The 13,694-nt window shown below is 41.6% G+C and overlaps 1 protein-coding gene across 3 annotated transcripts in view; it reads left to right on the forward strand.

Moving 5' to 3' along the window:
• Nucleotides 1–6,410, forward strand: part of Cep78 (centrosomal protein 78) — a 32,809-nt gene extending 26,399 nt beyond the window's left edge. For all 3 annotated transcript variants that reach the window (XM_070035792.1, XM_070035794.1, XM_070035793.1), the window contains 4 exons: nt 306–383; nt 2,880–3,046; nt 4,130–4,301; nt 5,818–6,410. In XM_070035792.1, the coding sequence (XP_069891893.1) occupies nt 306–383; nt 2,880–3,046; nt 4,130–4,301; nt 5,818–6,348 (948 nt within the window). In that variant the 3' untranslated portion in view covers nt 6,349–6,410. The remainder of the gene's footprint in view (nt 1–305; nt 384–2,879; nt 3,047–4,129; nt 4,302–5,817) is intronic.
• Nucleotides 6,411–13,694: the final 7,284 nt, after the last annotated feature.

Genomic DNA, 13,694 nt, shown 5'->3' on the forward strand with positions numbered 1-13,694 from the left:
CTCATTATAAGTATGTGCCTTTATGGTGAGCTGGCAATAAATCTATTGTTGGAAAACGAGGGATTTGAATAAATCTGCAATGTGCTGTATAATCTGCTTTAAATACATCTGCTTTGTTTTGGGCACTAATTTCATTGGCATGGTTTGCTACTCCAAGCAGAGGGCTGTGTCGCTCGAGTGTCTAGTTTACCCCTGGCTCTGCTCATGAAGACTTGGTGGAATCTGTAGCTGAAGAGCTTTCGGGGGTGAGGGGAGTTCCAACGCAGTGTGTATGAGTCATAACTTTCACTCTCTCTTCACACCAGGGAAAACTGGAGGAGTGCCTAAAGCAGTTAAAGGAGGAAAGAATAATACGACTTAAGGCTGATAAGCGAGTCAGTGAGGTAAATATGTCTTTGCTCATATTCTGAGTTAGTGCTTTGTCTTCTGTTTTAAAACCAATGCCACGCCAAGTCCTGGTGGCTCACACCTGTATTCCTAGCGACTCAGGAGGCTAAGATCTGAGGATTAAGATTCACCGCCAGCTTGGGCAGGAAAATCTTTGAGACTCCTGTCATCAATTAATCACCAAAAAAGCTGGAAGTAGAACTGTGGCTCAAATGGTAGAGCACTAGAGCAAAAACACTTAGGGATAGCATCCAGGAGCTGAATTCAAGCCCTTCCATGCCCCCCCCCAAAAAACAGCCATATTAAGCCATATATGCATAAACACCTAAGCTTTAAAGGGAAAAAATAGTTTGTTGCATGTTAATCTTTGTATTATATATGTTGGCATGTGGTTATATTCCAAAAGCTTACTTTAAAAATGTAAAACTTAGCTGGGTACTGGTGGCTCACACCTGTCATCCTAGTTACTCAGAAGACTCAGATCTGAGGATCATGGTTCAAAGCCAGCCCAGGCAGGAAAGTCTGTGAGACTCTTAATCTCCAGTTAATCACCAGACAACAAGAAGTGGCACTTTGACTAAAAGTGGTAGAGTGCTAGCCTTGAGCAGAAGAGCTCAGGGACAGCGCCCAGAGTCTGAGTTCAAGCCCTGTGACTGGCAAAAAAAAGTAAAATTTATAAAACTATCTTGTCCAAGGTTTTATATGTCTATGGCTTTTTTTTTTTTTTTTGTAGGTTGTGGGGTTTGAACTCTGGGCTTGGGTGCTGTCCCTGTGCTCTTCAGCTCAAGGCGAGCGCTCTACCCTTCTCTACCCTTTGAGCCACAGCACCGCTTCCAGTTTTCTAGTGGTTTATTGGAAATAAGAGTCTCACAGACTTTCCTGCCCAGGCTGGCTTTGAACCATGATCCTCAGATCTCAGCCTCCTGAGAGCTAGTATTATAGGCATGAGCCACCGGCGCCCGGCTTACAGCTTCTTTTCTTTTTTCTTTTTACTTTTTTCTTTTTTGGGGGATTTTTTTTTTTTTTGGGTCCGGTTGTGGGGCCTGAACTCTGGGCCTGGGCACTGTCCCTCAGCTCTTCAGCTCAAGGCTAGCGCTCTACCACTTGAACCACAACGCCACTTCCAGCTTTTTTTGTTTTTGCTTATGTGGTGCTGGGGAATTGAACCCAGGGCCTCATGCATGCAAGGCAAGCACTCTACCACTGAGCCACCTTCCCAGCTCCATGGATTTTTTAAATATATATTTGTATTGTAAAAATACTATCCAGGGGGATTACAGTTACATGAATAGGGTAGAGTACATTTCCTATCGAGCATTGTTACCTCCTCCTTTGTTTTTCCCCTACCATCCCTTCCCTCCCCCCTCCCCAACACCTCCCACCTCCCCCGACATTGTCAAGTTCTTTTTCAACATGGTGTCTTGTACATCTCATCGTCACAATGGGTCAACCTGCATCCCCACTTGAGCTTTCCGATATACCCCGTCCCTCCCCAAATTACAAAAACCTATATATACAAGATGCGGAACACTGGAATCAAATACAGTGAAAACAGGGGTTATACCATGGGTGAAGAACATACAAAAGGAACAAAAGAACCACATAGTTTAGAGCTTATTTTCTATTCATGAAATGTTCTGTCACTGTCTAGTGACAGTGAAATAGCACGATGAATAATGTAAAGAAGAATAAGATAATGAAAAGTTGCTATGAATGCATTGAAAGATAAAATCTATTCTGTGAGTATTCAACTGAACTAACGTGCGTAAAAGCTAGAGAGTTCCATGTAGATAGACTTTATTACTCCAAATTGAGATGAAGGGAGAATCTTTGGAAGTATATCTGTTAGGTAGAAGGACACTCAGGAAATTTGGGGTACCTGATTATATGAGGCAAAAAGTGCATCAGGACTGCACTGACCTTAGTGAGAAACACAAGTGTTGGGCTGACTGTGATTTGGAACATGGATGCTGACAGGGCAGAGCTACAGGGAGTAACAGCCAGGAAGCCAAGAGGAAGGGGCTAGTAGTTGTATGGCTAATCAATTTGATACGTATGACTTGGGACTTTCAAACATGTGCATTATATGTTAAGCTTACTAAAATTAATCCTTAGCAGATTATATCACGATTATAATTTTGCTCAGCTATGAATACATTTGATTTGAACCTTAGCTAATTTTCTGATATAGAGTGATCCACCATGAATTTAACCAGTTAGATGTATGATTTTATGGAAGATTGTGAATGAAGCAGTAATTGACATATAAGTGTTACATACAACGTTTTGTCAAGAATCTTCAAGTTTGGTTATGTGTTACGGTTATTGCCTTTCCAGTGGACATTAGATAAGTTATAAATGAAGTTACATTGTAAAAGTTTTCATTTCCTCAAAAAACTGTTCTCTTTAGATGATAAGAGAAAATCATATCTCACGCCTCCAATCCACGAGTTTTTTAAATCACATCTCTCGTTTTCAATCCTCTGTTACAGCTGGAAACTGAAAATGCCCAATTAAGAAATATAAATTTCTCGCTGTCTGAAGCCCTTCAGGCGCACTCACTGACGAGCATGATCCTGGATGATGAAGGCATTTTGGGCAGCATCGAGAGCTCTTTTCAGAAGTTCCATGCTTTCCTGGATCTCCTGAAAGACGCCGGGTTCGTGGGCTCTCTGTGGGGCGTTCCTCTTCCGTGATGTTAGTGCTCAGTGGCTGTAGCAGTGGTCACGGCCCTTCTTAAGTCATGCTCAGTGTGTTGTTACAAGTAATATACTTGATTTTGCATTTTTATACGATGCTAGGGCTTGAACTCAGGAACTGAGCACCATCTTAGCATTTTCACTGTAGGCTGGTGCTCTTCCACCTGAGTGAGCCACCCCTGCACTTGTAACTTTTTAATGGTCAGTTGAAGATGAGTCTCACAGACTTGGCTGCCGGGCTGGCTTGGAGTCCCAATCTTAGCTTCCTGAGTAGCTAGGAAAACAGGTGTGAGCCGCTAGCACCCAGCATACTTGATATTTTTAGGGGAGAATTAATTCTAAAAGGAAGACTAAAGGGCAGACTTTCCTGGTAGACAGACCATCTTAAAAACTAACCTATAGCTAGAGTAATTGCTACGTATAGTTCTTGGTAAAAACTAAATTAAATGTTTTTTAATTGCACATAATCAGAACATGCAGGAATTTCCTTGCCTTTTATTCATTTGCTAGTAAGTTAGAGTTAAGTTATTGCCATAGATACTAGAATGCTTATGAATCTGCCGGGAAGATGTAGGTACAGATACAGAGCATGGTTCTCAACTACAAGTGATGTTGCTATGAAAGAGAGCTGGAGGTGGTTGCTGAGTGGTGTCGGTGAATGAGTTGATACTAGGAAGGCACTAACACCTCCTTGCACACTACAGGAAGGAGGGCAAAAGGTCAGGGGGAGGTGAGAGGCTCTGGATGTACGGCAGAAGCCGAAGCTGCTGGGGACAGGATTTAAAGCAGGTGACATGAGGGAAGTGAAGCCGAGTGATATTTAGTCTCTTGGGGGTTGGATCCTGAACGGACATGATTCTGTAAGGTGGCCCCCCAGCAGGCATGTGCAAAGATGTGAAAACTACAAGTTGTGCTGTAGAGTAGGATTTTAAGTCTCAGTAGTCATTGATGCAAGGGTTTGCTTGTATAGCTGGAGGGAGGTTTCGGCGGTGCTTTCGTGGTTATAGGAACCTCACCTCTGCCCCTTTCCTTCGCTTCCTCAGGCTTGGGCAGCTTGCCTCTATGGCCGGTATAGATCAGTCAGATTTTCACTTACTCGGTCGTCCGCAGATGAATTCCACGATTAGTAGTCAACCTGAAGAAGAAAGAAAGGCACTGGACGAAGAAAAAACAGTTGTGAAGCAGAATGCCGTAGGACAAATGCAGAATATCCACGTAAGGACAGTAGAACTTAATAGCTCAAGAGTGACTGGCAAAGAGGGAATTACTGAGCCAGAGAGAGAAACAGAGATCTCTCAGTTCCCATGCTTGGGTCAGGACCTTCTTGGGGTCCCTTCCAAGTCTGAGATGAATAAGTTTAACCCATTTCATTGGACTGTGGTTACTTTAAATAAGAAAACAGTTCTTTTGACCATTTGTATTTACTCTTTTTTTTTGTCCATCGTGCGGCTTGAACTCTGGGCCTGGGCACTGTCCCTACACTCTTCAGCTCAAGGCGAGCACTCTACCTCTTGAGCCACAGCGTCATTTCTGGTATTCTAGTGGTTTATTGGAGATCAGAGTCTCACAGACTTTTCTGCCTGGGCTGGCTTTGAACCACGATCCTCAGCTCTCAGCCTCCTGAGTAGCTAGGATGACAGGTGTGAGCCACTGGCACCCGGCTTCCATTTGTATTTAAAACACAGTATCCTTAGTGAAAAAAAGAATGAAAGAGTAAGGAAAATATCCCAGATTTGAAGTTTTGTAAACATCTATTCATATTTCATCTAGGTTTCTATTTGTATGCAGTCAGCTTACAGTGAAGGAACACTAGTGAAGGTACAAGTACCGATACAGATAACTTTTAACAATAAGTCATACAGATGTAGCTAACAGTCAATGCGTTCCAGACAGTGCTCTGGATATAAGAATGAGTGGGGAACCATTTGTATCACAGCACTCTCCCACTTTCCCTCTGCTTTACCTAGAGCCCATCTCTTGTCTGCAAGTCTCAGACGGCTGCCAGTCTGAGAGGTCACAGTCTGTGAACTCAGTCAAGACACACATTGGATACTGTGTTGTGCATGGAGGATAGAAAAGAAATCTGTTTTCTAGGGGGGAAAAAGACTTCGAAGAGAAAGGGAAATGGACAATAATTAACTCAAAAGTCTTAAAATGTAGATCTAGTCTGAATCACTTGATAGTATCTAGTTAGGGGGAAAATGATTAATCAACTGCTTAATAATAAGATCACAGAACAACATTAAAAGTTTTAAGCTCTTTTTTGGGGGGTGGGGGTGTCTTTTACGGGGCTTGAACACAAGGGTCTAGCCGCACCCCTGAGCTTTTTTCCTCAAGGCTAGCACACTACCATCTTGAGCCACAGCTCCACTTCCAGTTTTCTGGTGGTTAATTGGAGATAAGAGTCTCATAGACTTTTCTGTCCAGGCTGGCTTCAAACCACAGTCCTCAGATCTCAGCTTCCTGAATAGCTAGGATTACTGGCATAAACTACCAGTGCCCATTTGAGTTCTTCCTTATCTTCTCTTGCCAATTCTCTGTCTCTGTCTCTGTCTATCTCTATCCATCCATCTCCCCACCCATCCATTCATCCAGTACTGCGGTTTGCATTCAGGGCATTTGTACTTGTTAGGTAAGCACTCTACCACATGAGCCACACCTTTTGCATAAGCTCTTCTTTTTCATTGTTAGCTTTGTTTGGTCACTGATTTTTATTGTATCTTTCCTTCAGTTTCAGACAATCACAAGTGATGGTAGAATGCCTTTGCCTCTCGACTCCTTCAGTGTTCCAGCCCCCAGTCAGGAGACCTCAGCGGATGCTAGAGACCATGCAGGAGCCCCAGCTTCTGAGTGGCAGCAGGAGCCTTTTGAAGAATTTCTTGGTAGAACATGTTCTCCTTTAGCAGATGTGATTTCTGCAACTGGAAGTCATAGAGATGAAGATGTGTGGTCTAGAACTAGCAAATCATCTTCAGAGAAAATGGCCAAAACAGGTGAACATACCAAAAAACACTCGGCTAAGAAGCAACTTGGAAACTGGAAAAGCAAAGGAATGGGGGGAAGTAGTTCCTTGGTTAGTGAACCAATTGAAAATGAGTCTTTGAAAAAATGTGTTTCTGTCCAGAAAGAAAATAGAACAGTGACTACTTCATCTAAGACAAATAAAAGTAAGCCCAGTCAACTAGAACATTCTGAAAATGATCATCTTGGATCTGATTTTGAATATCAAGAAAGCATTTATTCTCTATCACGCCTAACTTAGGTTTAAACCTTTTGAAATTATGTTTTTGCCTTCAGATTTTAATAAATTTTCTTATGTTTTTATTATAGCGTACTTTGTTTTTAAATGGAAAGTTGAAGCCATTATGGGAAGATTTGTTTCTACTTAGAGCAGCATCCTTAGTGTACTTTTTTTCTTGATATTTTGCATCATTCATTCAGTTTTAACATGAGAGAGCCTGATGTGTACAGTACTCTGGGTGCTGTGGTTTTTCAGGATGGAAGAAAACAGGACCAACAAATCAGGGGACGGAGCGGGGGGGGGGTCTGGAAAGGACTGAGGCTCAATAAATGGGATGTTTCACCATTTGCATAAACACTGTTTTGGTCAGTTTTGAATTAGACAAAAGCAAAACAATGAAAGGGTCAAAAATAAAGTACAGTTAGTGGGAGGAAATAAATCTGAATCTTAGGAAATAAAATGAGCAAGACAGAATTGGTTACAGGCAGAAAGCAAGAGGGAGGCAGAAGGTGCCCCGGTCTGTGGGTGTCACCGAGCGTGAACGCGGGGTGGAGAAGCACATTGAGGATTTAGGTGAGACATGGTGAATTTTAAAGCAAGTATAATTTCAGCATGAGAGGCCTACTAGATGTTTTTGGTGTGTACATAAAAGGAATGGAAAAGGAAGAAAATGTCCAGCTGATGAGTGAATATAAGTAAAAGAAAATATAAGTGAGTGAATATAAGTAAAAGAAAATGGATAGAACCACAGAATTGTGGAGATTGTCAAAGAGGGACAGAAGGTAGCGACTTCAGAAGGAAGAGTGTAGTGTCCCACTGAAGAGAATGTAGGCTTCCATCAGATGCGGGTGGTCAGGCTCCAGGGATCCTGAAGGCAGGTGAGTGAGGTGGTTGGCAAGGAAGGGAAATTTCGAAATGGGGGGACAAGGCTACCCTGAGAGAAAAATGTAGATAACATAAGCTACTCTTTGAAGGCGTTTGGATGAGATGAGGAAGCAGTATAGAATAAAGGGCTTAAACTTTATAGGGTGAAATGAAGCAACCAATTAACAGTGAGAGCTAGAGGCTCTTGTACACAACAGAATCAAAAAGAGCATGAGATATGTTGGTGCTGTTAAGACGTTGAACAGATCAGTCTGGAGACTTGATTTCTCTGAATTTGTGGTGGCTCACAGTGTAAGAGGTGGAGCTTAGTGATAAGAGAATCTGGGAAGCAAATCTAGGTAAAGAAACTAGAATCGGATCACATTGGAAAAGAAAAATGATTATATCTCGGGAATACTGATAAAAGTAGGAAAATTTGAAGTTAAATGAGCTTATATAAACCTAGACCCTCAGTCTTCTTTCACCAGACTTTTTATATCTTATACATTTCATCATTTACTTTTTTTTTTTCTGTTTATGTGGTACTGAGAAATCGAACCCAGGGCTTCATGCATGCTAGGCAAGCACGCTACCACTAAGCCACATTCCCAGCTCCTCATTTCATCATTTAAAACTATCCAATAGGAAGACAGTATGGTTGCATGTCAGGGCCAAGGAAGCAGAGGCAGAAATACTGAGTTAGAGGACAGCTTGGCTTAGACAGCAAGCACCAGGCTAACATGGACTACACAAAACCGGTTTTCATAGCGGATAGATAGGTAGGTAGGTAGAAAATATAGATAATTCTTTTTACTGCTTACTATGCAATTTTAGCTCTTCAAGTAATTAGAATTCATTATTTGTGGTAGGAAGGGCATAGCATTTGCCTGCCTTGAGAAGTTGGTTTGTACTTTTACTGAGTGCTTACCAGAACCTTTGCAGTTTGTTTACAAGCAGGACTGTTGTTAACACAGTAACAGAGACTTGTCATCTTGCCTTCAATCTGTCCTTACTGGTGGTTAAAAATTACCTGCTTGCCCGTCCATTTCTATATGCAGTTATTCAAGTGTGTATTTAGGAGTACTCTAGATTCAAGACCGTAATACTTTATTTTTATAGGACTAGCAAGATAAAAGATGATTGAATTTTTAAAACTTCTGATGGCTTAACAAGCTCCTTTGTTCTTCCAGAATACCATTGACATGACTGGGAAATTAGTAAAATAAAAATAATAGAATTGAAAAACCAGAAACTGAGCAGTGTGAGATTTCTTAGAAGAACAAGATTATTGGAGGACCACTCAATTCAGAGATAGAACAGCTAAACCATTCCACTCATCTCTGGAGCATTTAATCCTACAGTTTGCCACTGACAGAGAAAGCTGCTGTCTGAAGTGAGAGTTCTAATATATGTAACCCTGGAATTGGAGATAAGATTCAGGATGGCCAAGGAACGGAATTCAAGCCACCTGCACTCTTTCTGCCTATGTTGATCCCTTAATAATCATCCTAAGTGTCTATAATCAGAATTTGAGTTCCTTGAAAGTGGACCAATACTCATTGACTGAGAAAAGTACTTCAGAGTTCAATTTTAGGTCTTTATAAATAAAGACAGCCAACAATCATTGAGTCAAGAAAAATAAAAGGAGAGACTCCTTGGAGAACAGAATAATTGGCATATATGTATACATACACGTATTTGTTATTGAGACAATACAGACATCAGATTGATACTTAACCTTTTATCAGCAACTAGATTACTTAGAAGAATCTTTAGGTGATACAAAGCAGCTTGAATAATAAATCCATGAAAGATTTTTAAAATCAAACTGATGAACCAAGATACCAGAAAAAAGTTCTCTGACTTTGCAACCTTCCCGTCTCCTTTGTAATTACAAGAGGTCTCAACAAATCTGAATAGGTCTAAAATACTAATGCACGTGTAAAAATCAGCTTGAACTGAAGTTAGAGATTTCAACATGGATGGCGACAGGGCAGGATACAGTACGTAGTCAATGGGAGAATACTGGTTCTTTTTAATTCTAGGTGTTGATGGAAAAGGGTATGCCGCTAATGGGTCAGTTAGAGGATGCTGCAGTACCCCTGAATCTGGTCTTTCCACGTTGGTTCATTTGTACTCATGCTATGTGCCTTTGGCAGGTTGGCTGAAAAACTTCTTCCTCACTATCTCCTCCGTCTGGTAGCCAGGTTGGTAGCGTGTTGCCATTTGGAGCACTGTTGGCTGTGGTACCCTAGGAAAGAAAAGCATGCACGGGGTCTTAACACTTCTACTTGGATATAACCTATCACTTCTCACCTTTTACTGGGTCTGCCTGAGGTCAGCAGAGCTGTGAGTTGTAGACTTCCACTTGTTGGCACAGAAGCAAATGTATTGCAACAACTCTGATAACTGCCAAGAAATAGTGGAATTTTAAAATCTAACAGTAAGGAAAAGAAAAAAATAGCAGATCAAATTCTTTTGACAATATGTATGGAGAGGTTATGTAGTGGAATCCTTAAGCTTGAGTAAAAATACGAAATCCAGGGCTGGGAAGGTGGCTCAGTGGCAGAGCGCTTGCCTTGCATGCCTGAGGCCCTGGGTTCGATTCCCCAGCACCACATAAGCAAAAAAGAAAAAAAAAAGCCGGAAGTGGCGCTATGGCTCAAGTGGTAGAGCGCTAGCCTTGAGCTGAAGAGCTGAGGGACAGCGCCCAGGCCCAGAGTTCAGGCCCCACGACTGGACCCAAAAAAAAAAAAAAAAAAAAAAAAAACGAAATCCATTTGTACTAGGTGCAAAAGCCAAACTAAAACATTATCGAAGGTTATTAAGAGGGAGACAAAAATGCACCAGGCAAATGCTAGCAAGAGTAGATACGAAGCTGGGTGCTGGTGGCTCTCGCCTGTCATCCTAGCTACTCAGGAAGCTGAGATCTGAAGATCACAGTGCAAAGCCAGCCTGGATAGGAAAGTCCATGAGACTTATCTCCAATGAACCACCATAAAACCAGAAGTGGAGCTGTGGCTCAAAGTGGTAGGGCATTAGCCTTGAGCAAAAGAGCTCAGGGACAGCGTCCAAGCCCTGAGTTCAAGCCCCACAACAAACAAAAGAGTAGATGTGACCATATTATTTTGAGAATTAGTAGAACCCACAGTAAAAACAAGAAGTACAGAGGGCAAACAAGATGTTACGCATGGTATAGCAAAGATGTTTTTAATGTCTGGAATTTTTCATTTAAGATGAAAAATTTCATCTCAAAAGTATAACATGAAAAATGTGAAATACAAGGGAAAATATACAAGCCAACTATAGCTGCTTGTCAGTGGTTTATCCGTGCAATTCTACCTACTCAGGGGGCTGAGATCTGAGGATTGTGGCTTGAAGTGAGGCCAGGCAGGAAAGTCTGTGAGACTCTTCTGTCTAAGGAACCACCAAAAAGCCAGAAGTGGACATGTGGCTCAAGTGATAGATGTGGCTCAAGTGAGTGGAGCAGCTAAGGGACAGACCCCTGCCACTGAGTTCAAGCCACAGTACCAGAAAAAATGAGTGAGAGGACCTCTTCAGAAGTACTACATACTTATTCGAATGGCTAAAATAAATATGAAGTGCTAATGAGTGTGCTAAGCAACTGGAATTCTGCACAGCTGTGAATGAGTGATCTGGTCATGGCATACAAGCCAGCATCTCTGCTCCTGAACACTTAAGAGATGAGAAATATTCATGAGTATCAGCAGCAGCTGCCTGGTAGATATGTGTCCGTATGGCAGAATTCTACAGAGCAGTAATAAGGAATAAATTATTCATATGAGCAACAACTTGAATTCTCAAATTCATGCTGAGCGAAAGATGCTCAGTGAAGGTTCCCTTACTGTGTGGTTTCATTTCCATATCAGTGTGGAAAAGGCAAAAGCAGGGACAGAACCCATCAGTGACTGCCATGTGTTGGTTACAAGATGTGCACGAGTTTGGTAACGAGTGAACTGCTCTGTTTCCTGACTGAGCCGGCAGCGACATGAGCCCGTACACGTGGCAAAATGCAGGCAATTGTGAGCCCCTCAAAGCTGTCCCTATCCAAGCTCCTCTGAAGGGAAATTAAATTGCAAGCTGTTTGGGATGAATAACATGGTAAGCCTGAGGGATTCTGCTAGCTGGTACTAGAGGAAATTTTACAGATTTTAATTTACTTTGCAGGGAGTAGGAAAACAAAGCAATTGAAATAATATTTTGGAATCTAAACTCTGAATGAATAAGCCAAAAAAAAGGTCGAAGTGAGGAAATAGCATAAACAGCAAATCTGGATCAATGAAACGAAATGTTTTCTTCAATTTCATTTATTTATTTGTCAGTCATGGGATCTTGGGCCTGGGCGCTCTGTCCCTCAGCTCTTCAGTGCAAGGCTAGTGCTCTACCACTTGAGCCACAGCGCCACTTCCGCCTTTTTCTGCGTATGTGGTACTGAGGAATTGAACCCTGGGCTTCATGCATGCAAGGCAAGCACTCTACCACTGAGCCACCTTCCCAGCCCTGTTCTCTTAAAATTTAAAAGCAACAAACGTTTGGAAAGTATAAAGGAAAAAGTAAGAAGTGATCTTAACAAAATTTACCAGCAGCAGTAATAATTTTTAGAAAACTTACAAATAGACTTTTTTTTGATAAAAGGAAATCAAGGTTTTTTAATATGGCCAGGCAAAATGAGGACTATGTGAGCTATTAGCTCAGAAAGAGGCCGGGACTGTGGGTGGGGGTGAAGGCTGTTTCTTACAGCAAAGCTTCTTGATTGATATACTTGCTGAGGCATGACTTCAGGCTGGGCAGTGAACTTGGTCCTGCTTGCTAATGTGCTGACATTAGTCTCTAGTTGTATTCCTTCTTGTCCTGTATGTTCCCACGCTGCTGGTCAGAGATTAGGAGAGCAGGGTGGTGACCTTACCTGAAGCTATAAAGACTGTTGAGTTCTGGATAAAATGGTTGTCAATGAACAATGAATGAGAAGGAAAAGCCCATCACAGGTGAAGTGCAGGGGCCGGACAGCATATTTGGTATCCTTCTGGATCTCCCTCAAGAGGAGAGATTAATAATGCAAACTCCACCAGTAAACTTCTCCTGCCACAGAAACAAGGTTTGCACGCTCACTTCTCCACAGAGAGGTGTTTAATAAAAGTACTAACAATGAATGGTAAAGAATGAAGAAGCACCAAAACTTACATAAGATATTGGGGGAAAGAACCCCTCCAAGGCATGCATTGATTTTGACTACTTCAGAAAGTAGAAGAAAAGATGTAAAGCTTGTTAACTTGATATAATGGCTAGCAGAATCCTGAACAGCCGTAAGAACAACTGTAAACCAGACTCACTTAATATAGGTGTAAAAATAAAGCCAACCATGTAATTTTTAAAGGTGTCATTTTTAATATGCAAAACATGCAAGACAGTTAACAAATTACCAAAGCTCACAGAATTAACACATGAAAGAAGCATAAAGCAGCTGGGAATGTGGCTTAGTGGTAGAGTGCTCACCTGGCATGCAGGAAGCCCTGGGTTCAATTCTTCAGTATCACATACACAGAAAAAGTTGGAAGTGGTAAAGGGCTAGTCAAGCAAAAGGAGCTCAGGGACAGTAACCAAGCCTTGAGTTCAAGCCCTAGGACTAGCAAAAAAAAATACAGTCCTCACAAGGAGATAACATTGTCATTCTGTGCAAATAAAAACGTGGACAAAGGATCCATGATGATCTATTGGCGTGCACACTAGCACACTGATATCTAAAGCTTTTGTGTACACCAGTACTATCCAGTTACAAGATGTGTGCTGTGCCACATCACCATTCACTAGCGACAAAAGCTAAATATTTTGAAATAAGGTTAAGAAAGACAAAGCCTATGTTGATAAAAATAATTTACTCTGAAAGCTATAAAAAAGACCCCAAAATTGAGAAGCATGTGTATTTGTATTTTTTAAACAGCATGTTTGGTTTTTTTCCATTTTTTATTAGCATACATCAGTTTTATAAGAAGGGGTCCTTGTGCATTACCACACATGTGCATCCCAGTCAAACTCTGTTATTCCACTATCCCTTTTTAAGACAAATTGAACAGGTGTCCTTGCTCTGTTTTCTTTCTTTCTTTTTTCTCAGGTAAGGGGTAGGTTTATTCATCATTCCTGCTGGCACCAGGCCATCTTGGTCCTCCACGCGGTGGGGAAAGGCCTGGGAAAGAGAGAAAGCTGGGAGAGGGAGAGAGCTGGGAAAGGAAGAGAGAAGAGAGCTAGAAAAAGAGGAAAGAGCTGGGAAAGAGAGGTGGGAAGGAGAGAGCTGGGAAAGAGAAGAGAGCTAGAAAAAGCTGGGAAGAAGAGAGGAAAAGAGAGCTGGGAAGAAGGGAGAAAAGAGCTAGAAAAGAGAAGAGAGCTAGAAAAAGAGAGAAAAGAGCCCTTGCTCTGTTTTCATACTAGAATAAACATGCTTTTATATCCTTTCTCAGAGAAAACGTGGAAGATGAACATTTGTAATC

This window comes from Dipodomys merriami, unplaced genomic scaffold (genome assembly GCF_024711535.1).
Source record: "Dipodomys merriami isolate MVZ:Mamm:240054 unplaced genomic scaffold, mDipMer1.0.p SCAF_26, whole genome shotgun sequence".
NCBI lineage: Eukaryota > Metazoa > Chordata > Mammalia > Rodentia > Heteromyidae > Dipodomys > Dipodomys merriami.